This window comes from Terrapene carolina, unplaced genomic scaffold (assembly GCF_002925995.2).
Source record: "Terrapene carolina triunguis isolate 2854851 unplaced genomic scaffold, T_m_triunguis-2.0 Scaffold105, whole genome shotgun sequence".
In the NCBI taxonomy this organism is placed as follows: Eukaryota; Metazoa; Chordata; order Testudines; family Emydidae; genus Terrapene; species Terrapene triunguis.
This window is the reverse complement of record NW_020664456.1, coordinates 167,935-192,030: the sequence shown is the minus strand read 5'-3', so window position 1 is coordinate 192,030 and position 24,096 is coordinate 167,935. Positions and strand designations below refer to the sequence as shown.

At 42.8% G+C, this 24,096-nt stretch overlaps 1 protein-coding gene across 1 annotated transcript in view; it reads right to left on the bottom strand.

Annotated features, from left to right (window-relative positions):
• LOC113406567 (FAS-associated factor 1) overlaps positions 1-24,096 on the bottom strand; it is a 323,445-nt gene that overhangs the window by 208,378 nt on the left and 90,971 nt on the right. Inside the window, exons 5-7 of the mRNA XM_026651889.2 lie at positions 15,136-15,227; positions 14,597-14,685; positions 1,000-1,105 (exon numbers count right to left, since the gene is read on the bottom strand). Of these exons, the coding sequence (XP_026507674.1) occupies positions 1,000-1,105; positions 14,597-14,685; positions 15,136-15,227 (287 nt within the window). The remainder of the gene's footprint in view (positions 1-999; positions 1,106-14,596; positions 14,686-15,135; positions 15,228-24,096) is intronic.

The window sequence follows — 24,096 nt, the reverse complement described above, 5'->3', positions numbered from 1 at the left end:
ATCATGAAAAATAGTATTAATAATGATGGAAATGATGAAGGCCTCTTTACCGTAGGGATATGGGTTACTGCTCCTGTAATACTACAGAATTTAGATTATGCTCTCTAGGGTAGGAATTTATAAGAAAATGTATTAAATCTTACAAACTTGAATGGGAAAAAAACCTCAAACCAAACAAAAACGTATTTAAATTGGAAATCAAATATTTCCATCTTCAGAATTCCCACCAGGAAATATTAAGGGTTCATACATGTTCCTAGAATACACTTGCCAGATTCTTACAAATGGGTTGTGCGCTGGATGTCACATGAAGTGAGGTAGTTGGCAATAATGTTTTGCTGTAGAAGAGAATTAAGAAACCAGACAAGGGTTTCCAGTTCTAAAATTGAAAGGGCAAGATGCATAACAGAGACTACCTTTGTTTCTAGGGGACATAATTCCAGCACTGTTCTTTGCAACACCACCCCTTGCTGGCCATTCTGTGGAACAACAGGACATCAGTTATATAAAAAAACCCACTTCGCTCCCAACCTAGACAGAGTGAAGGAAACAGAACAGCCAGTTGTGCCAAAGGTGCTTTAAAAAAATGGGGGTGGGTGGGTGGCTGGCTGGGAGAGAGCAAGTTAAAAGGAAAGCAAGAGAGCAAGCGTCACTGGATTAAAAATAAAGCATACCTGGACTATAACTAGCTTTCCTCCTCACTCTTCAATAATTGCTTTCATAATAAACATTATTCATCTATTTTGCTATTAAAGTGTAAAGTGTGTTAGAAAATCTATTTCTTTTAAATATGTTGAAAATGAATACATTTCTTAAAACCTTTCTAGGTCTAGTTAGTTAGTTTATCTACAGTAATCTTTGAGGATCAAGTTAATTAAAACTAAAAAATGAATAATCAAACAAAGAAGTTTCCAACCAGAACATATAAGCCCTCTTTAACACAGTTGACATTAGCTATAATGAGCTACATTTATTCTTCAGCTGTGAGACAGAACTCACCTCCTGAATGGTACTGCTTCCTGAGAAGTTGAGGTTGTACTCCCGCTGGACTTCTCGATGGGTGATGATCAGCATGAAGTTTTGATTTAATGACTCCTGCAGGGCACTGAAATGGTTGGAAGAAAAACAAGAAAATCAGGGATGAGCATGTTCTAGCTTGCTTTACAGTTAGTTGCAAAAACCCCAGGAGTACCCTAAACTCCACATAGACAAGTCTAGGCACAATGTTATCATCTCTCTTTTTGTTCCTAAAGGCAAGAAAGCATACTGAGAATGACCAAAGGGAGCTAACCTGTTAACTCCTTCTCTACTAAGGTGTTTGCAACCTCAAAGGCTATGTTCTACTCTTACGAATTTTCAAAATTGAGAGTCATATGCTATTACCACAAACAGTATATTTAGCACATATATTTTTGAATTAATATTGGGCTGGCATGTATACGTAACTATATCCAGCCAAGACATCAAACTACAATGTACATTCACCACTGATTTTAAGTATACCAAGACAAATTTTGCTCTTCAGTAAGGCTGTAGTGTAAATCAGGCAAAATTTGTATGAATACACAATGAACAGACAGAAAAAAATAGCCAGTGTGAGATTTCTCAGTGTGAAGCACCAAGCATTAAAACAAATACCTGGCATATCATGTAATCAGTACTAACAATGTGCTCTACCAAACTTTTTAAATGTACCATAAAATACCTCCAAATTCTTAAGCAAAAAAAAAAAAAAAAAAATCTTCACTGATATGTGGACTAAATAAACCACCACACAATAATTATTAACCATGTTATCACATAAACTGGATGTATTTAAAGCGCTTCTGTACTCTCCGGAGTTTCTATGGATTTGAAAAATATCCACTTTACTTAAAATGTGGAACAATGTGGGAATTGATAATTCTTTCAAAACAGAAGAAAATTTCTAAGTGAAACCACTATAGAAAACATCACAGCATACAGCGTATTAGATCCCAGTGCAATATTATGTTGGTTTGACCTCTTCTAAGAGCTTTGGAATGAAGCTGTGTTTATTTGCTTTTTTAATTTTGTCCTCCTGATAACAAGTGATTGAATTTAGAAAACAACTGACTGAAACAGACTAAATAATAAGAATAAAAAAAATCTTACTAATGCTTTTGTACTGCCATAACAAGTGATAATCACAGGAAATTTGGAACAGAATGGAAAGTATAGACATATTAAGCCTGCAACTTTTTTTTTTTTTTTGCTTTTGAGAGTGTTCTATGCCATTAGACCTTCATGTTTTGCCATGATCACATTTTATTTTTTCCTTTCAAAAAAAAAAAAAGTCTGCCTCTAAAATCCTCTCTCTTGAGAAGTATCAATCATTTCTGTTCTTCCAGCATGCTGAAAGATTAATACAAATATATATGTTTTTGAAACTAGTAATTCTTGATACAATGTTCTAATACTACCCACCCACCAATTTAGCTACAGGGATAGGAGCCAATCTCATAAATCTATTCATTCAAGTTGTCCTTACACATGCAAGTAGTTCTATTGACTACAATATTCCAGGCCACCGAACTTGCCTGTGTTGTGAGACGGACTCAGTTGTCCAGGCTCATGGGACCAACATCCTGGAGACTCACTGAGAATGTCAATGAGAATCCTTGCAAGCCACACCTAACATAAATCTATGTAATTGATTCTGACCATCTCAAATCAGCCATGGAAGAAATTTAAAGGCAATATGCAGCCCAAAGCAGTCCCTTCCCTGATGACCTCTGGAATGGCTCTGCCAGTGAGAAACTTTTGAAGACATAGCTAAGGTTGATAGATTTGATTTTGTTTCTGTCCAGGAGATAACAATGGGTTAGAAAAATCAGTATCTCCTGGTTAAAATAGTGTAGTGTTTCTTGAATCTTATTCTAGATAAAAACTATGGCCAATATTATAAAAATGGGTGCTGAAAGCTAGACGCCTAAATCCATATTTAGGCATCTAAATAAATGCCCTGATTTTCAAAGGTTTGAGCAGTTCCTCAGCACTTCTGAGAACCTGATAGATCCCACAGCTGACGGCTAGGTTCAATTTTGCCAGTATTTGGTATTTATTCTAGTTCAGTTCTACAAGATTTTATAAAATTCATTCAATGTTTCCCATTAGGCAAGATCTTTTTAAGGCATAAGGATTTTCCACCAAAAATATCTCAGAGTTTTAGATGGATAGATATGACACATGGTAATTAACATTTCCATTTTAAATTTTCAGATTTATACACGCTCATGTCAACAGAAGTCCAAATTTACTGTAATTACAGATTATTTACATTAACACAAAATAAGAAATCAGTATGTAAATTTAATGTTTGTTGTAGCTAATGCAGCAGGAGATGGCAGATTAGATTCAAGCAGCAATCAGTTAGAAAATCTGGCTAACATGTAAATGAGCAGAAGCCCTTATGTTTACATTCTATTGCGTTTTAAACGTCAGGATTTTAAAACTGTCTCATGAGCAGATGTGAAAATAAAACATTAATCTTACCATTATTATTGAAGCTTTTAAAGTAACTAAAGCAAGCTCTAGCTCCTATCCAGCTAAACAGACAATACTAATAATTGCAGTTGCAGATTACATCATTCTTAATTAACACTCTGCTACAGTTGTTAACATACACCAAGACACCATGTCACAATCACCACCACTCTGTAACAATCTTAAAATTGCAGTTGAAGAATTGGCCTATTACTCTGTGGGTACTTTTTATTTCCTATCCATACATGTGATTAAATTGCTCAGATAAATTAGAATTTATACTAGAGGAAATACAGCATTTACAACAATCTCTTGAAGAAACCAGAAATTTTTTTAAATTCCACATGGCTAAGCAGCTTTTATCTGTTGTGGTCCAGTAAGTTAAAAATGAAACATTACAAACCTTTAAGTAGTTCACAGAACACTTTGCTATAAAACACCAGACTTCTGTTCACTAGGGGGGCAACCTGCAGAATCCAGTCGGGGGGTGGGGGAAGAGGTGTTTCACAGAGATGGCCTGGCAGTGAATATGTGGGGGGAAGGGAAGAAGGACAGGATGCTTGGGGCCACATGAAGTCTTGTGAAACCCCTTCCATTGTGTTTGCCATTGCCTCCTTTCTGCCCTTTGGCCAGTTGGGATGCAGCATTTTAGGGAGCAGAGGAAGGAGGGCCAGGGTAAGAGAACGCACACAAAAAAACCCCAGAACTGGCAAAACAGGTGGCAGGGAATTTACTCCCCGGTGAATTAAAAGACAAACATCCTCCAACTTCCTCCCTTTTTATTTTTTCTACAGGTTTTGGATGGCTGAACGTGGTAGTCTATACCCACTAACATCATTCAAACAGGACATGTAGATTTAATTAGTTCTATTTGTATATAAAGATTTCATTTTTTAAAAGTTACCTTAATACATCAAATAAGACTAGGCAGGTTTTCAGAAAAGTTAACTGTAAGAGGTATTTTTTTTTGTTAAACGTTGATAACTATGTCTTTTAAAGATAATTAGGGTGTGCTGAATCCAAATATGGTTGTTACCAAGCCATATGTTGTGTATTAAGATCTCTAAAGAGCGAACAAAGCAACACCCAGAAATTGCTGAAGTGTAAAACTTTATTTCCTTTTATTTTAGGATTAACATACTTCAGTTGGATTTTTATTAGCAGTAGAATGTAACAAAAGTGATCAAATAATATGCACAACCTTTTTCTAAAGCTGTTATATGTCAGTTTCTTACTTGCAAGAGGTACTACAAATATTTTAATGCGTTATGCAACCATGACAGAGCGTGTTTACAGGGCTCTTATAACTTGAGCATTAGCACCTTGAAACAAAAGTATATACAGTGATTAAACTATCAGAAATTTAAAACGAGTGAAAATATTTTCTATACTAAACATTAACTAAATATTTTACTGCACACAAGTTAAGTACACGTTACTGTTGTACTATTTCAAGAAACTTTGGTATACAGTGGAAGACAACATCTTATTAGGTCACTTCTTATATGACACCATCCACTTATAGATATTGTCCTTAAGCACTAAGGGCAGGTCTACACTGTGGCTTAAGTTGATCTAACTTACATCTTAAGTTGATCTAACTTAAATCATGTTTCTAAATCCACAAATTCACAATCCTACCAGCTTCACAGGCAGTTTCTCCATGCAGCTGTCCAGTTGCACTTGTCCTAGGATCTTTGCATTCAAGAGCGTGTCTTGTATGGCTTCAGTAGCCAGATCTTTTGTTGTAATATCTTGCAATGAAGTGGGTGGTTCCTCCCCAGAGAAAACCTTAAACCTTTGAAGTGTTTGTATGAGTGCATCCTCATTTTCATTGTTGTTGCTTCCTTGCCTTTCTTGACTAATTGTGAATAAGTTGGTCACCCAAGCCAATATGGAACATGGCTCTAGTATCTGCTGAGATACGGGCTCTCAGATTGTAAAACAAGGCCCATCTGCTGAGGGCTGAGTGAGTCTTGGTGATGTCTACAATTCCACCTTCTTTCTTAAGCCACTCTTGGCTCTGATCAGGGTCTACTTGGCTGAATTTCTGACATGATCTCTTGACAACAAAGTTAGCCTGCTGAAACTCCTTGAGCACTTCAGCCGGCAGCTGATGCATTTCTTTGATGTAGATGGCACCCTACCTTGCATAGCTTGTGTGGTCATATCTCAGGAAGAATGGCAACATGCATTTGAAGGTGAAGAGATGCAGCTCCCAATTTGCCTCTCTCTGGGCACAGTTGAACATGAATAATAGGGCCACCATTTCCATATACTGTCACCAAAACCTGAAGTTCACAGTACTTTCACCTTTTCAGGTCAGAAATGTGGAGATGAAATTTTGAAATCTTTGTGAAGTACTAACTGACATGAGCTCACCATAAAAGAATGTGACTGATCGGTTTTGCCAACATCCTTTTTGAGCTCTTGATCATGTGTGGCTATAAAGTCCAAGAGTTGTGGACGAATCAGGTACCACAGTGCTCACAATGTCAGTTTGTGAGCACCACATTGCCCTGGCACATGACTTGCCATTCATAGTTTGTTTTACTGTGTTCCATCCAAGCATCTGCTAGTCCTGAAGACTGAGTGTGATGGCCTATAAGTTTTTGAAAGTTCACTGAGATATGGAGACCTCCTAATTGTGGAATAAGCCAGCTCTGTACTCTGGAGTGACCCACTGTAGTTCCATAAGTTTATGTCACAGAACTTCATCAACAGTTAAAACCTCATACTGTTGCCCAAACATGTATGCATCTCTGTAAACAGTATGAAGGGCATCTAACTCATGGGCAAGGGCTTGAATGGATTGGCAAGTATCCAATGGTAGTTATTTCTCATTCTGGTGTCATGTGCAATTGGTTGAAATGTGTCCATCCACACTCTGGGTTCTCATTTTGACATTTAATGATAAAGGCCATATCAGACGCAGTTGCCTGCACAGCAGCTTTGCAGTTTTCTTCAGATTCAGAGAATCACTGTTTTCAAATAGGGTCCTTGAATACTGGTTTTGTTTTACTATTTCTTACATTGGCTAGTATGTCTGTGTCAATTGTATTTAGGAACACTGAGTGGATGTTGTTTGATGGCTTTAGACCATTCAACATCACACCAGGGGCAGGTCCTCTTTGCCAAGCAGTGACTTGTGTTGCACAGAATGTGTTTTGCACAGAATGATGAGAAGCATCATTTATGTCAATATTGTCGGCTGTACAGTGAACAAACTTCCTGGGAACCAGGATGAGAGAACAACAATACCATTCTCAGCATCTATAGTTAGTAGGGTTTTCTCTGTTGGGCTATGTTCACTTTTAGGATTCCTTCATAACTAATGCAAATACATAATGTGGTCAAATACAGCTGCCTTCATTATCTGTTCACACATCTTCAATGTAGTTACAGAAATGAGTCTCTGTTTGAGGCACACTTTTTGACAAAACATGCAGCAGCATCTCCAATCCATAGGTTTCCCTAAACAGGACTGTCTTGTATTACAACATTCGTATCTATACTGGGATGACTACAGCTTGCCACACATGATACATTGGTTGTCAATGCACTTGTTTTCTGCAACCTCTGGTTTTTGCCTTTGTCCGTGTACTGGGCATAGCAATTTCTGTGCTACACAACTAATGCTGTCTATTCTGAATGAAAGATGGACTCAGTTCTATCAATGGCCTCTCTGTATTTGGCATCTTGCAGTTTCTTTTTAATGTATGTTGCCTCCCTTATTCCATGCAATCTTTGTACACCTGCTTCATGCATATCTTCTTCACTTGATTACCAGCAAATAATGCAGAGACTGTAGAAAACTGGCATGGAGCTCCTGTGACCAATACAAGTGTAACCATGCTCCTGTAACCAATACAAGTGCCATAAACCACCACCTCATCTAACTATTGTGCTCTATCTGTAAAAAATACCACCACCACCATTTCTGTTAATTCTATTCTAACAACAAAGCACTATGTACTATAAAACAAACACTAAGCATGCAAGAAAATGATTTCACATATTACAGGAAAAATAATGTCTATGTCATTATTAATTTATTTCTCATATTATGACATATGGATGACCAAATGGTATAAAAAGTTGAATATTAGGGTGCAACAGGTGTTAAAACTATTTTTGTTCTTAATAGATTGAAAAGGAATTATGCCAAACAGTTTGATTTTGCTGACAAGTTCATGCACATTCTGTTGGTGTATCAAACATTTCTGGTGAATTTTGGTAACCACACTTTGTTTGCAAGTTTGAGAGTATAAATGTCAGAATTCAGCTTGGTAACAACCATTTTCCAAAGCAGCAGGTTCAAATTATGTCAGAAAAAGTTGTTACCAACTTTTAACACAATATGCTTCTAGACCTCTTTCAAAGGATCGATTCTGAGATTTCCATCAAATCTAAAATTGTGGTTACAATTGTCATACCACCAGTCTAATAAAATCTCATCCCACAAAATGATTCTATGGCTAAACTATAACCTTTATCCATGATTTTATCAACACGGAGTAGTAATTTATTGTGCCTTTGTTGACTTAAAAAAAATGTTTTTGTTGTTATATCTAGCACACCATGAATGGTTGTAGATTCAGATCCGATGAAACGTAAACTCCTTAAAGCCTATACTGAGGCTTTATTGCAGGCCAAGAAAACTGTCCTATTAGCCTCCACTGAGGCTGCCAAATCCCACCCCAAGGAGTTATCTAACCAAGTGGTTTACCGCCTTAATACTGAATGCCTACAGCCTGCATCAGAGCAGAGCACCAAGTGCTGCAAAGAATTAGAAGTATCATTCTACTTTGCTGAAAAGATCATGCACATTCCTTCACCACTTAGGTAACTCCAACTAGTTCAGAATGAAGTAGCACTTCTCAGCAACACTGGTTACTGCAAAAATATCATACCTGTCCCCCATTCTCTAAACTGGTTTCCCACAGAATTTTGACTCAAGTTCAAAGTCTTGGTCCATCTAGATTCCAAGCCCAGAAGGTACGATTGTTATCCTCTAGTCTGACCTCCTGTATAATACAGGCCACAGAACTTCCCAAAAATAATTTCTAGAGAGCATTTATTTTAGAAAAGCATCCACTCTTGATTTAAAAATTGTCAGTGATGGAGAATTCACCACAACCCCTGGTCAATCATTCCAATGGTTAATTACTCTGTTAAAAATGTATGCCTTATTTCGAGTCTGAATTTGTTTAATTTCAACTTTCATTCACTGGATTATATGATACCTTCCTCTGCTAGATTGAAGAGCCCATTATTAAATATTTGTTTACAATCTAGAAGTATCTACATGGGGGTCAAGTCATTCCTTAACCTTCTCTTTGTTAAACTAAATAGATTTAACTCTTCAAACCACTCCAAGACCTGGGCCCAGGATAGCTAAAAAATCATCTAAAGCTCTGAGACAAAAAAGCATGGTTGAGAACTCTGCTCCTCTGGCTCAATGGAACTCTCTACATAAGATAAAGCTCATCTGTGCAGGAGACGGAACTGTCTCTAAGGGCAGTCCAAGACTGTGGAGCAAACTACCCCAAGAACTAAGGACCACCCCTGACCCCACCACTTTCCACTCCAAAAGCAAAGCACATTTCATAGACCTTATCTTCTCCAATATAAGCACATAGCAACAGAGGGGTGTGTGTGTGTTTTATACATACACACACACACACACACACACACACACACACACACACAAAGACACTATCAAAACAAGACACACTGCTGCTCACGCTTCTCCCTCAGGGGAGAGGATGAGAGAACAAACACATGACAGATGTGTAGTCATACTGCTTAATGCACTACTGGAAGGCACTCAGATACTATGGTGATGAGCGAGGTATAAAAACCTAGGGAGAATAGAATAGAAATCTTGGCAGATTTTGTTGCATAAGCTATTCAACCACTTCGCTGTAATGTTTAGATACTAGCCCTGATCAGTGGAGATGTTTAGATGACTCAGCCAATCTTGAAGATTAGATTAGATCAAGAAAACTGTATGTTTGTAGGAGAAGCTGTGCATAAACCACACAGGAGATGGGAGGACCCTTAATGTCAAGAATAGGAACAAGGTGGGAGCCTGTAGAATTATAGTCAGATGCTTTCCTTGAAGAAGGACGCGTGTGTCAAATGACATAGGCGGGAATCTCAGATTTTTGAAACACCACATTACTCTAAAGTAGGGCTGTCGATTAATCGCAGTTAACTCATGCAATTAACTCAAAAACATTAATCGCGATTTAAAAAATTAATCGCGATTCATCGCCATTTTAATCACACTGTTAAACAATAGAATACCAACTGAAATGTATTAAATATTTTGGATGTTCTTCTACATTTTCATATATATATTTCAATTACAGCACAGAATACAAAGTGTATATTATTTTTTATTACAAATATTTGCACTGTAAAAATGATTTAAAATTTTTTTTTAATTGACCTCATATAAGTACCGTAGTGCAATCTTTTTGCCGTGAAAGTGCAACCTACAAATGTAGATTTTTTTGTTACATAACTGCACTCAAAAAACAAAACAATGTAAAAACTTTAGAGAAGTCCACTCAGTCGTATTTCTTGTTCAGCCAACCACTAAGACAAACAAGTTTGTTTACATTTACAGGAGATAATGCTGTCGTCTTCTTATTTACAACGTCACCAGAAAGTGAGAACAGGCATTTGCATGGCACTTTTGTAGCTGGCATTGCAAGATATTTATGTGCCCGATATGCTAATCATTTGTATGTTCTCACTTTCAGGTGACATTGTAAACAAGAAGTGGGCAGCATTATCTCTTGCAAATGTAAACAAATTTGTTTGTCTGGGTGATTGGCTGAACAAGAAATAGGACTGAGTGGACTTGCAGGCTCTAAAATTTTACATTGTTTTATTTTTGAATGCGGGGGGGTTGTACATAATTCTACATTTGTAAGTTCAACTTTCATGATAAAGAGATTGCACTACACTATCTGTATTAGGTGAATTGAATAATACTATTTCTTTTGGTTTTTTTACAGTGCAAATACTTGTAATAAAAAAAATACAAAGTGAGCACTGTACACTTTGTATTCAGTGTTTTAAACAAATTCAATATATTTGAAAATGTAGAAAACACCCAAAAATATTTAAATAAATGGTATTCCATTATTAACAGTGCAATTAATCGCAATTGATTTTTTTAATCGCCTGATTAATCGCAATTAATTTTTTTCATCACTTGACAGTCCTACTCTAAAGATATTATATGTTATGATTATTTATCTCCAGTACAAACCAGTGCATTTGAAGAGACAGACAGAAAGGACGGTCCAGTGGTAAGGATGCTAGTCTAAGACTTGGGAGACCTGAGTTCGTTACTGCTCTACCACAGACTTCCTGTGTGACCTTGGGCAAGTCATTTAACCTCTGTGCCTCAGTTCCCCATCTGTAAGGGGTATTGTGAAGATAAATAAATTAAAGAGTTTGAGGTGCACAGACACTATGGTAACAGTCACCATATAAGTAGCTAATATAGACAGATAGCTATCCAGATGGATTTCATGAATACGTAGCAAAGTTCCTTAACGTCCATTTTAATGATAGAAGTTACCTGTATTTCTTAAAAGAGGGATGCTGTCAAACTAATCTGAATTGTCACTGACTTAACAGTAGGCAATAAATAGTGTAACTGGGTTTGGTACATTGCTTCAATTAAATGTGTTTTGATCTCCACTGATGCTTTAATTGGTGGCAAGCTTCCCCTTTCATCTAGAATTTATGACTTCAGGAGATGATCTAACTTCAAATCATCCACATTTAAGTAGCCACTAATTAATCATCATTTACTATCCCAAAGCTTCCAAATTTATTTTTAAAATACCCAGAACTAATTCCCACTGAGCAACAAGTTTAAACGGTAAAGTAGTGACAATAAACTTTGATTTTACCAAGCAATACAATATTATTTTTAAAAAAGTGTTCAAATCAAGTGGTCATATAATATTATGATCACATTATTTTCATTCAAAATATAAAAGAGGACTCAGAACTCATATAAGCATTCCTTTAAACTCTGTTTATTTTATTTCAATTACAATAAATAAAATTTTAAAGTGGAGCAGCCATCTCAAGCTCTGGGCATCTTTACAACATTAAACACTTTTCAATACTACAACCAGAGCTGGTCAAAAAGATTTGAATTTTCTAAACGGATTGAAAGGCAGCAATTTTTAAAATCAGCTTATAGAATTGGTAAAAGATTTTTCAATAATTCAAGACTGAAAGTTTTCCCACAATTTAACCATTTTTCAACTATATGCATGTACACAACTGTTCTCTGCCCTTGCACTTACAACTGTAATTGCTACCAACAAACAGAACTCTAATATAAATAATAATATCGCCCCTTTAACCCCTCACTGTGTGGCCTGTCCAAATGCCTGCACTTCTAAAATAGATGAGCTTTGCCATGTCCAAAAGATTAACAAGTCTGACTCTGGTGGTCCAATGGGGTGAAGAGCATTCTAAAAGTTCACAAACTATCACAGAATAGGTTACTGACAGTCCCCGACCCCATATTTTTTGAAAAAACTGCAAGGACATTCCTGTATGAGTGCCTCTACTTATCACAGCCATGGCGCTATAACACGAGGAAAGGCAGTTTTTCATGTAACCTAGTCCCAAGCTTCTAAGGCTCTAGATTCTGATTCAGCACGTTAATTAAACTCATACCTAATTTTAACCACATGAGTAGTCCCACTGACTTCAACATATAGCTCCGGTCACACTAGCTAAAGCTATTTTCTAATAGGCATTTTGGATATGAGACTTTGTGGTGCATGACCAACCTCCAACGATACATGGCTGAACCCTCAAACTATACAGGAATATCTCTATATCAATCCATAAAAGGGTGAGGAAAGGAGGGGAATTAATCTTTAGATTTTTAAAGATGATGTACAAACCTGTATTTTTCATTTCTTCTCTACCATCTAACCCCTTTCCTCCCCAACCCTGAAGCTGCTTTACAGTTTAGTTTAAATGCTTAATTGGGAGCCTTAAATCATTGCCCAATGCAGCTCTTAAGCACCACAACCACTAATATACCAGTGTGAAAACACCACATAGATGCTAAGATTGAAAGGGAATAAGCACCCAAACTCCCATTGAAATATTATGCAAATTGAGTACCTAACTCCCTTATGACTTTTAAAATCCAAGCCAGGGTATTATTCATTGCCTCTGTGAAGCAGACTTTTGTGAGCAAATGTCTTATGATAATATTGGAATATATATTACTAGTAGTTAAGATACAAGACTTATTTTTCCAATTGATTCTCAATCATTATCATCAGTGACATGATTGTGTTGGCAACTCTCTCTTGCAGAGAGTCCAAAGTTACAAGGTTAGGTTACATTTCTTAAGACTATTAGAATAAATTGCAAACAAGTGGCAACATGTGGCTCAACTCACAATTCAACTATGTCTACTTTCTTGATTTTTAGTTAGACTACAATTATAGCTATTAGACTCAATTACTGTGCACCCCCTAGTGGCAATGTATAATGTTACCTAGCTTTTTACTAGTTACATGTATTGTTCTACATTTTGGGAAAAAGAAATATCAATTTGGAAACAATTTTTGGCAATCAAAGTATAAGAATAATAACTACTTATGCTAAACAATCTGTTCCACCTTCTATTTAGTTGTGACACTCAGAGTACACTGAAGAAGGGCTGCTCTGCATAAGCTTGAAAGCTTGTCCCTCCCACCAACAAAAGCTGGTCCAATAAAGATATTACCTCACCCATCTTGTCTCTCCAATATTCATTTATGGCAGTGAGAATTACATTTCACTTTTCAGAAAATAATAATTTATTAATTTTCAAAATGTTCCAATATCCACCGATGTCTCATTAAGCTATTTTAATATAGTACGTCTTTATTTGAGAATTTAAAACACTAAAGTGTAACATGGAAGAGAATTTAAATTTCCTTTAATTGAAGAGAATTATACAGCACCTCTACATACATTCAAATATCCACAAGTCCAACAGGACAGGGCAGCATAGTGTAACACTTTAACCATTTGGAAAGGAAGATGGCTGAACTGCTGGTGACCTGGTAATGATTTGTAGATCTTTATGTTTAAAGTAACTGCTATCACGTGAGAAATCCTTGAACGCCAGCATCCACTATTGTGGGCACAAAAATTGCATTCATTCATACATTACCCACACTTAACAGTATGTACAATTTATACAGTCTGATCTTACGGCAGATGAGAGTTACAGAATTTGTGTTTGCAAAATTTCTTTTCAATAAATGGGTTTTGAGGTTGTAAATCCTAAGACTTATACACAGTGGTGCAAGTAGGGCAGTACGGTACACCGTACCATTAAGAAATTTATTGCCGGTACGCCGTACTGGAAAGACACAGGAGCGGAACGTTGGGCCACTGGGTGGCCCCACGCTGGCAGCTCTTCCGGCACGGTTGTACCACCCCCAATCTCACCCCCATCTGTTCCACGCAGCTGCATCTCCTGTCTGGGGTCTGTACACCCCCCCCCCCCGCCAGAGGACAGGGCTAGGGCTGGGGCTGGGGGCGGTACAGCCATGCCGGAGAAGCTGCCTGCATGGGGCTGCCCAGTAGTGCCAGGTTCTGCTCCTGTGTCTGCTCCTTTCACTGCTGCGGTTCCGAAGAGCTCTGTGGTTCAGAAGTCTGTATCCAGCACAGCGAGAGGACAGAGCCCCCGCAGCCCCCCATCCTCCCTCTCTGGGGAGGAGTCACGTGGGGGGGGCACATGGAGAGGTCATGTGCCCCCCTTTAGCTGGTGCCCCCCCTTTGTGTCCCTCCCATGAGTTGCCTATGTGCAGCGTACCGGTAAGAAATAAATTCTACTTGCACCACTGCTTATATATTAAAAAGTGTTTGCACCTATTAAGTGCAGATGCATGTAAGTGCACACTCAGTTTTACATGCACGCCAGTAGAGACCTGGCAGATGCTCTTTTGAAAGTTTACCCCAGTTTTTCCATAGAGATAAAATAAAGCACCATCTAAATTCTTAATCATAAATGTATGACAAACAGCCTTACCCAGAATTACTTGAAGAAGGTGGTGGAAGATCAGGTGTTAGAACATAAAGACTGTTATTTTTTGGTAAGTGTAGAGTTTTTAATACAGTCTGCAGGGAAAAAAAAGAAAACATTTGTTCAAAAACTGTAGATTATGGGTTTTTTTTATCATTTGCCTTTTTTAAAAATTATTTGATTTTTTTTTAAATTAGTTAAAATACACATATTGAAAATAATTCCTTGATCTGCCATAGTAAACTACTACGTTTGTAGGAGAATCCTTTCTAAAACACACAGACAGGCAGACAAAACAGCAGCTCCTTTAGGCTAAGAAGAACAATAAATGAACAGTGGTACAGACTTATATAGATAACTAAATTGGTTTACAGAAGTTGATTCTTTTCACACCAACATTTTAAGTGAACTGATTCTTTAATAATGTTACTAGAATCAAAATAATGTAGAAATCAACAGTCCTTGTGTTTTTTATGCTCACTTACAAGCACTTATTGGTTTCAAACATTTAAATCACTTCACTGATAAAACTGTAGGAAACTTACACTATCATCTACGTCTCCAGTCTTCCAGCCTTTTAACAACATTTTCGATACAGGAATCTGAAGTTCATTTTCTAAAATGTGTTTGATCTCTCCTGCAGAGAAGGCAAAGAAAAAATACCAACAAAATCATGTTCACATTCTTCTATATTTAGGAAAACAAAGCATCAGACCCTGCCTCACTGCAATAGAACAACATTATGGCTCCAAGGTCCAACGTTCAACTTCTTTGCTGTTAGATTATATCCATTTTCAAAAAGCATTTAATATTTGTGCATCTTTCTCCACTACATACAATACCTTCACATAAACAAAAAAAAAAAAACATTATTTCAGCAGCCCAGGCTTCTAGACAAAAACTAAACTAAATAAAATGGGAAAAAACAGTTAGGGAAACTAATTTTCATTTAATGTTGCTAAAGTCCAAAAGGTCCATTTCAAATCAGGGGTGGGGGGGAAGGAGGGGATAGTAATACACACATACCCCTCTGACAGCAGTGTCCTTTGATTTCAATATAAAATGATCAAGGTTTTCAAAGATGTCTAAAAGATATGGAGGAATTATCCTGTGCCCACTGACTTCAGTAGTGCAGGATCAGGACCTTAGACACACATCTTTCATTAGCAGAGCTTGGTCGGGAATTTTTTGATCAAACTCTTTTAGCCAAAAATGCTGATCCATCAAAACCAAAGCTATTCACAGGAAAGGGCCAGTTTCAAAAAATTCCTTATTTCCCAAAAAAAAAAAAAAAAAAAAAAAACCCTTTTGAATAATTTCAAAACTTTTTTTTCCCCCAAACATCCCATTTTGTCATTTTTAAGTGAAAATTTCCAGTTTTTTGTTTCAAAACAAATACTCATTTTCAAATTTAGGCTAATTTTATAATAAAACATTTTTTTAAAATCAACATCAAAATGAAACACCTGAAATTTTCAAAACAATACATTTTGATTGACCCAAACTGATTTTTTTCCTCCGGGTCTCTGAAAATTTGAGGCTGGGTCACAAATTAGGATGTGAAATTTTTCAAACTCTCAATTTTTTCCCCAGGACAGGAAAATACATGAGCTGAACCCTAAGAGCTGTTTTGAAAATATCAGCCAATAATTTTATGATGGAATTAATAATGTTATAAACTAAATTCCTAGTCACCAAGTTCATTCTGGTACAGTAACAGCTCCATCAATGTACAGACTTCAATATGAATTTGAAGGATCAGTTACGTAATGAGGATTTGGCAGTTCAACCAAACACTTTTTTTTTTTAGAAGATAGGTCAGAAATTTTAACCACAAGAGCAATCTGTCATACATATTTTAATTTGCATATTAATAAATAACACTAGTAGTTGACAACGAAAAGCAATTGCTTAGGAATTACAGCACAATAACTTGTTCTGAATCTTAATTTTAAAGCATGGTTAGGATGGTTCTTCGAGTAGAGCCATTTTAAAATTAGTGCAGTTAAGATTAGTTTTCCAAAAGAAAGATTGCTTCCACGTTTCCCTTTGGTCCTCCCCGTATTTTTCCTCAACTTTCATATTGCAAGCAAAAGCATTCTGCTGACACCACTGTGGGATCCACATGCAGTTTTAAATAAAAGGATATGATATGGCAAATAGATGAGGCAAGCATCAAGATGAAGTACTGGCTGATGTAAATCTTCAAAAAAAGAAAGATAGCTATTTCTATCAATAACTGTCTCCCAGACTAAAGATCCACAGCCAGCCATGAGCAGACAGAAATAATCACCCATAAAATGAGAGAGATTCAGGGCCACCTGGAAGGACAGGAGGGCAAGTATCCGGGGAGCTTTCCATTAACAACAGCACCAGCAGCATTAGTCAAAGGTGCAGAAGAACCCATTCTAAGGCTGAGATTGGGAATATGATTGGAGGGGAAAGGAAGTGCACGGGCATAACAATTCTAATACAACTAATTATTAATGCACTTTGCATGAATTTCCACTTTTTTTCCTTTTTAAATAAACATACTTATGTGCAGCACATCAGGAAGACATATAATGAGTATCTGGAGCTCTGCATGCTAAAATAAATGCTGCAGCAGCCAGTGTTTCTGTGTTCTAAAGCCATAGATTAATGCATCTCAGCAGGAAACCAGGTTGGCACTGCAGTTTGCAGGTAAGAAATTCCAATGAACAAAGAGGAGTGAAGGAACAAGAGGATATGCAAAGAGGAAGGAAGAATTACTCATTGTTAAATATACAATTTATTACAGCTTTTAACTAACAGTTTCCCCCCCATAAAACCAATTGTCCATTGACTTGAAAAAGGTGCCTTATGTGGGTAAAAAGGTCTTCAAAAGTTGACTTCAACCATTACATCCTCACTGTCAGCCTATCACTTAATCAACCTCTACTTCAAGAATTAACTCGACTCCAATTAATATATTACACATAAATGTACCAAGTGTATGGCTATTTCAGTATATACACGTAAATATACTATTACTATATGCATTGAGGAACCTGATTTAAAAAGGACAGTTACCTGTTCCGTAACTGGCATTCTTCGAGATGTGTTGCTCAGGTGTATTCCACCACAGGTGTGCGTGCTCACCACGTGCACCGGTGCCGGAAGTTTTTCCCTTAGCAGTATCCGTAGTGGGGGAGCACCACTGCAACCCCGGAGTGGCGCCAACATATTGCACCATAAAGGGGGCTGCGTGCTCCCCCCACCCTCAGTTCCTTCTTGCCAGACAACTCCGACAGAGGGGAAGGAGGGCGGGATGTGGAATACACCTGAGCAACACATCTCGAAGATCGCCAGTTACGGAACAGGTAACTGTCCTTTCTTCTTCGAGTGATTGCTCATGTGTATTCCACTATAGGTGACTCCAAGCTATCCCTGATGGAGGCGGGTAGGAGTTTCAAGTGTAAAAAATTTTAGGGGTTACCGCCCTACCAAACCCGGCGTAATCCCTTACTTCGGAGACGCTCGCATAGTGCGATGAGAAAGTGTGGACAGAGGACCACGTAGCAGCCCTACAAATGTCCTGAATAGGGACATGAGCCACATAGGCTGCGGACGAGGCCTGGGCTCTAGTCGAATGAGCCTTCACTATAGGAGGCGGGGAGACCCCCTGCCAGGTCATAGCAGGTGCGAATGCACAAAGTGATCCAGCGGGAGACCAGCTGGGTGGAGACCAGTAGCCCCCTCATGCGCTCGGCCGAAGCAATAAAAAGCTGGGGGGACCTTCTAAATGGCCTGGTTCTGTCCAAGTAAAAGGCCAGCGCTCTGCGCACGTCTAACATGTGCAGGCGGCGTTCCTCATTAGAGGATCGGGGCTTAGGACAGAGGATCAGGAGGAAAATATCTTGATCCATATGGAAAGCCGAGACTACCTTCGGCAAAAAGGCAGGGTGAGGGCGGAGCTGAACCTTGTCCTTATGAAAGACCGTATATGGTGGTTCAGAGGTCAGGACCCTGAGCTCGGAGACCCAGCGGGCTGAGGTGATAGCCACTAAGAACGCCACCTTCCACGACAGGTGGGACCACGAACACGTGGTTAACGGCTCAAAAGGAGGCCCTGTGAGGTGGGAGAGTACCAGGTTTAGATCCCAAAGTGGGACCGGGGGTCTGGCATAAGGGAATGCCCGATTGAACCCTTTCAGAAACCGGGCCGTGATGTGATGTGAGAACACAGACAGGCCCTGCACCGGGGGATGGAAGGCCGAAATGGCTGCCAGGTGCACCCTGATGGAGGAGGGCGCCAGGCCTTGGGTCCGAAGGGACAGGAGGTAATCAAGGACAAGCTGGATAGGGGTGGAAGAGGGAGAGGAACCTCTATCCCTCGCCCACATAGAGAACCTATACCACTTAGCCAGGTAGGTTCGCCGCGTGGAGGGTTTCCTACTTTCCAGCAGGACCCTTCTCACATCCTCAGAACACCTCCCCTCCTCCTCATTCAACCACGAAGCAGCCATGCGGTCAGATGGAGCGTGGCTAGGTTGGGATGGAGGAGGCGACCTTCCTCCCGGGAGAGGAGGTCCGGGCGTAGCGGCAGCCTGCAAAGAGGGGCCGCTAAGAGTTGCAGCAGGGACCCGTACTGGACCCAATGCTGACGGGCCCAATCCGGGGCTATGAGGATCATCCTCACCCCGTCTGACTTCACCTTCTGTAGGACCCTGTCTATTAAGGGGAAGGGCGGGAAGGCGTACAAGAGGGGCCCCGACCATGGGAGCAGGAACGCATCCGATATGGCTCCTTCGCCCTCTCCCGCTCTGGAGCAGAAGCGGAGTGAGGACACTGTCGATTCTGGGCGGTGGCGAACAGGTCTACCTGGGGAGCACCCCACTGTAGGAAGATCCTCCTGGTCACCTCCTTGTGGAGGGACCACTCGTGTTGCTGGGAGAATACCCTGCTCAGGCAGTCTGCGAGCGTGTTGCTCTTGCCGGGCAGATAAAAGGCCCGCAGGAGTATACTGTGGGCTATACAAAACTCCCACAGGAGCTGGGCTTCCTGGCATAAGGCCCAGGAACGCATGCCCCCGTTTGTTGATGTAGTACATGGCGGTCGTGTTGTCCGTGAGGACTCTGACCACCTTCCCTTGTATGTGCTGGCGAAATGCCACGCATGCCAGGCGTACGGCCCTGAGCTCCCTGAGATTTATGTGCAGGGTTAGCTCCTCTGGTGACCACATACCCTGGGTCCTGAAATCCCCCACGTGGGCTCCCCAGCCCAGGTCCGAGGCGTCCGACACTAGATCTAGTGAGGGATGGGGCTCTCGGAAGGGGATACCCCGGAGCATGTTGCTCGGGAGGGACTACCATTGGAGGTCTGCCACCACCCTGGGTGGCACTGTGACAACCTTGTCCAGGCCGTCCCTGGCCTGGGAGTCCCGGGAGGCCAGCCAAAGCTGGAGAGGCCTCATCCGAAGCCTGGCATGTCGCACTACATAGGTGCATGCTGCCATGTGGCCTAGTATTTGAAGGCACACGCGTGCCGTGGTTATCGGAAAGGCCGTGACAGAGGCAATGAGAGCCTTGAGCGTCTCAAACCTGTCTCCTGGGAGAGAGGCCGTGGCTACTCGGGAATCTAGCAGCACCCCTATGAATTCTATGTGCTGAACTGGAAGTAACGTGGATTTCTCCTCGTTTACCAGTAGGCCTAGAGCCGCGCAGGTGTCTAGCAGGAAATTCATCTGCTGCTGCACCAGAGCGCGAGACTGGCCCTTGAGCAGCCAGTCGTCAAGGTATGGGAAGATCTGCAGCCCTTTCCTCCTGAGGTGGGCCGCCACCACCACCATACACTTTGTAAATACCCTGTGGGCAGTAGAAAGGCCAAAGGGGAGGACCGTAAATTGGAAGTGGTCCTGACCCACCAGGAAACGGAGGTAGTGCCTGTGACCCTCAAAAATGTGGATGTGAAAGTACGCATCCTGGAGGTCCAGCGCCGTAAACCAATCCCCCTGGTCTAGAGATAGAATAATAGAGGCCAGGGACACCATGCAGAATTTGTAACGCACGAGAAACTGGTTGAGGTTCCGCAGGTTGAGGATGGGTCGAAGCCCGCCCTTCGCCTTGGGGATGAGGAAATACCTGGAGTAAAAACCCCTGCCCTGGTATTCCCGAGGTACCCTTTCCACCGCTCCCAAGAGAGGAGGCGCTCTACTTCCTGGTAGAGGAGTAGGCCATGCTACGGGGCCCCGTCCGGGCGGCCGGATGGGGGACAGGTGGGAGGGGCTGAAACAAACTGCAGCCTGTACCCTTGGGAGATGGTACTGAGGACCCATTGGTCCGACGTGATATGGGACCACCGCAGTCGGAAGTCCGATAAACGGTTTAGAAAAGGTAACTTTATTAACTGGGTGGGGGGTACACTGGCAACAGGCCCGATGATCCCCCTCAACAAGTCAAAAAACGTCATTTTCCCTGCCGTTTGGCCTTCGAGGCCCCAGGCCGTGGGGCCGAGCGGGATTGGCGTTGGGACTGACGTCTTTGATCCCTCTGCCGCTTAGGTGGGGGTTCATATCTGCCCCTAACTTGCGCAGCAGAGGGTTGAGGCCTGGGTTTGTCCTTAGCAGGCGGGACGTACAGGCCTAGCGTCTGCAGGGTGGTATGGGAGTCCTGCATCCTGTGCAGATGGGTGTCTGTCTCGTCTGCAAAAAGGGCCTTGCCATCAAACGGCAGGTCCTGCATTATGGACTGGGATTCTGACGATAGCCCCGAAAGCGAGAGCCACGACGCCCGTCGCATGGAGACAGCGGTAGCCATCGAACGAGCGGCTATGTCTGCCGCGTCCGAAGCCGCCTGGAGAGCCACTTTGGCGGCGGTTGCACCCTCCTCAACCAACGCCCTGAACTCCTTCACATCTTTGTCAGAAATGAGGGGCTCAAATTTGGGGAGGGATCCCCACAGGTTAAACTCATAGAGGCTCAGAAGCGCCTGATGGTTGGCCACTCTGAGCTGGAAACTCGTTGACGAATAAACCTTTTTACCAAAGGCATCAAGTCTATGAGCATCCTTGTCCTTTGGCGTGGGCGCGGGCTGGCCATTCTGTTCACGGTGGTGGACCGACTCAACCACTAGGGAGTTTTGAGCTGGATGGGTATAAAGGTACTCGAGACCCCTCGCGGGGACGAAGTACTTCCTCTCGGCCTTCTTAGAAATAGGCCCAAGAGAGGCCGGTGTCTGCCAAAGGCCAGTGGTGATGTTGGCAACTCCCTGATGGAAAGGGAGCGCCACACGCCCCAGTACCGAGGAGGCGAGGACATTAAAGAGGGTGTCGGAGGGCTCCTCCATCTCCTCGGCCCAGAGCTCGAGGTTGGCTGCCACCCTCCGAAGCAGCTCTTGGTGGGCTTTAAAGTCCTCCTGGGAAGAGGGAGGCGGTACCGCAACCGAATCACCCTGCGCCGAACAGGTGGACAGCGCGGCGCCTTCAGCAGCCAACGGCATCGTGGGCTCCACGTCCAGGTTCGGTGCCGAAGTCGGTGCCGGGGGTTCGGCACCCACGACTTCATCCCGGTGCCGGGAAGGTGACGCGGGTCGGCAGTGAGAGGCTCCAGCCACGGAGCGAGGGCCTGGCTGCGCAGGTGCCTGAGGCCATGGTGCCCACTGGCACCACTGTCCCTGCCAGGGCACGGCCTGGAGCAGAGGCGCATCGGGCGCCGGCAGGGCAGGCTGGTCCTGCAGTGCGGTGCGGCCCTGGGAGAGACGGCTGCGCGCCGACGCCGAGGTCCGGGAGGAGTGCACGGTGCCGTAAGAATGGCTGGAGCGGTCCCGATTGTGACGGCTTCTGCCCCGAGATTTCGACCTAGAGGAGATCGAGACATACATGTCCAAGGAGCTGTCCCTGGACTCCGTGCGGCGCCTGTGGCCACGGTGCCTCGGTGCCGGGGACTCTCAGGATGGGCCATGAGAATGGCCTCCATGACGGTGGGCACTTGAGTAGGAGAGTCGGTGCCGATGGCGTCGCGACCTGTCCCTCTCTGACTCGCCGGAAGAGGAACGGCGCTGTCTCTTGCTGCCTCCTCGACGGCGCTCAAGGCCGGAGGAGTGGGATCCGCTCCTGGAAGAGTCCGGACGCGGAGTCGACGCGTCGCAGGGCTCTGATTGGCACCTCGACCCGGGAAGGTGCCTCGGCCTCCAACACCTCCGGGGAGTGCTGATGGGCGCCCAGGGGCGGCTTCCCACGGGACTGGGGGCCCGACTGCACCGGCGCTTCCGGCACCGGAAGTGTCAGTATATCACACGCAGCCTGAGCTGCCTCTGGCGTCAAAGGGATGCATACCTCCGGTGAGACTCGCACGGACAGGACTGAACTACTCCGCTCAGCCCGAGGTCTCTGTCCCGACGGGTATCGCAGGCTGCCCAACTCGGGTCTGGTCTCCCCGCTGTCCTTCTCTCGGCGCCGCTGAGACTTCCCTGGCTTCTTAGCAGGGGAGAGGTGCCGGGACGTCAACGGTGCTTCGCTGCGCACCAAGGACGCGGTGCCGGGTGCCGATTCGGAACGGCGCACCAGAGGCGCTTCACCATGTGCCGACGACGCGGAGCCTGGCGCAGTGTCAGCTCGACGCGCTGGTGCCAGAGCCAACGCCAACTCCATTAAAAGAGCCCGGAGTCGGATCTCACGCTCCTTTTTCGTCCGCGGCTTGAAGGAGTGGCAGATCTTGCACTTCTCACTAATGTGAGACTCGCCCAGACAGCAAAGACACTGATTGTGTGGATCACTTCTGGGCATGGAGTTGCAACAGGAGTCGCACGACTTGAAGCCTGGGCCACGGGGCATGCCCCGAGCCAGGGACTCGCGAAAGAAAGTTCAGTAATGGAAGAGATCAGTGAAACTGGATACCACTAAGCTAGAAACGCTGCAGCTACGCTAAGCTGGAGCAAGTTCCAACTACCTTCACTGGCGGCAAGAAGGAACTGAGGGTGGGGGGAGCACGCAGCCCCCTTTATGGCGCGATATGTCGGCGCCACTCCAGGGGTCGCAGCAGTGCTCCCCCACTACGGATACTGCTAAGGGAAAAACTTCCAGCACCGGTGCACGTGGCGAGCACGCACACCTATAGTGGAATACACATGAGCAATCACTCGAAGAAGAAGAATTGTTTCTGTTTCAATTTTATTATTACTCCTGAGGGCATTCTGTGCCAAAAAATTAAAAATTCTGCACACAATATTTTAAAGTTATGCCAAATTCTGCAAATTTTATTTGTCAAATCAATGTGGAGGCTCCAGCATGGCATTGGGGAGCACAGGCCACTGGTTGCACAGAGGTGGGAGATCATTGTGCAGCTCCCCCACAGGACACGGACTCAGCAGTGAGGCTGCACCCAATCCTGACACAGCACAAGGACCAGGCCTGCCCCAGAAACACCCCAGTGCCCTGCCCCTCCGTGCCAGGTGCACCAGGTGTGGGCAGGTAGGCTCAGCATGGCAGGATCCAAGTGTGGAGGGGCTTAGTGTGGGGGGATCCAGGTGTGGGTTGAGAGGGTTCTGGGG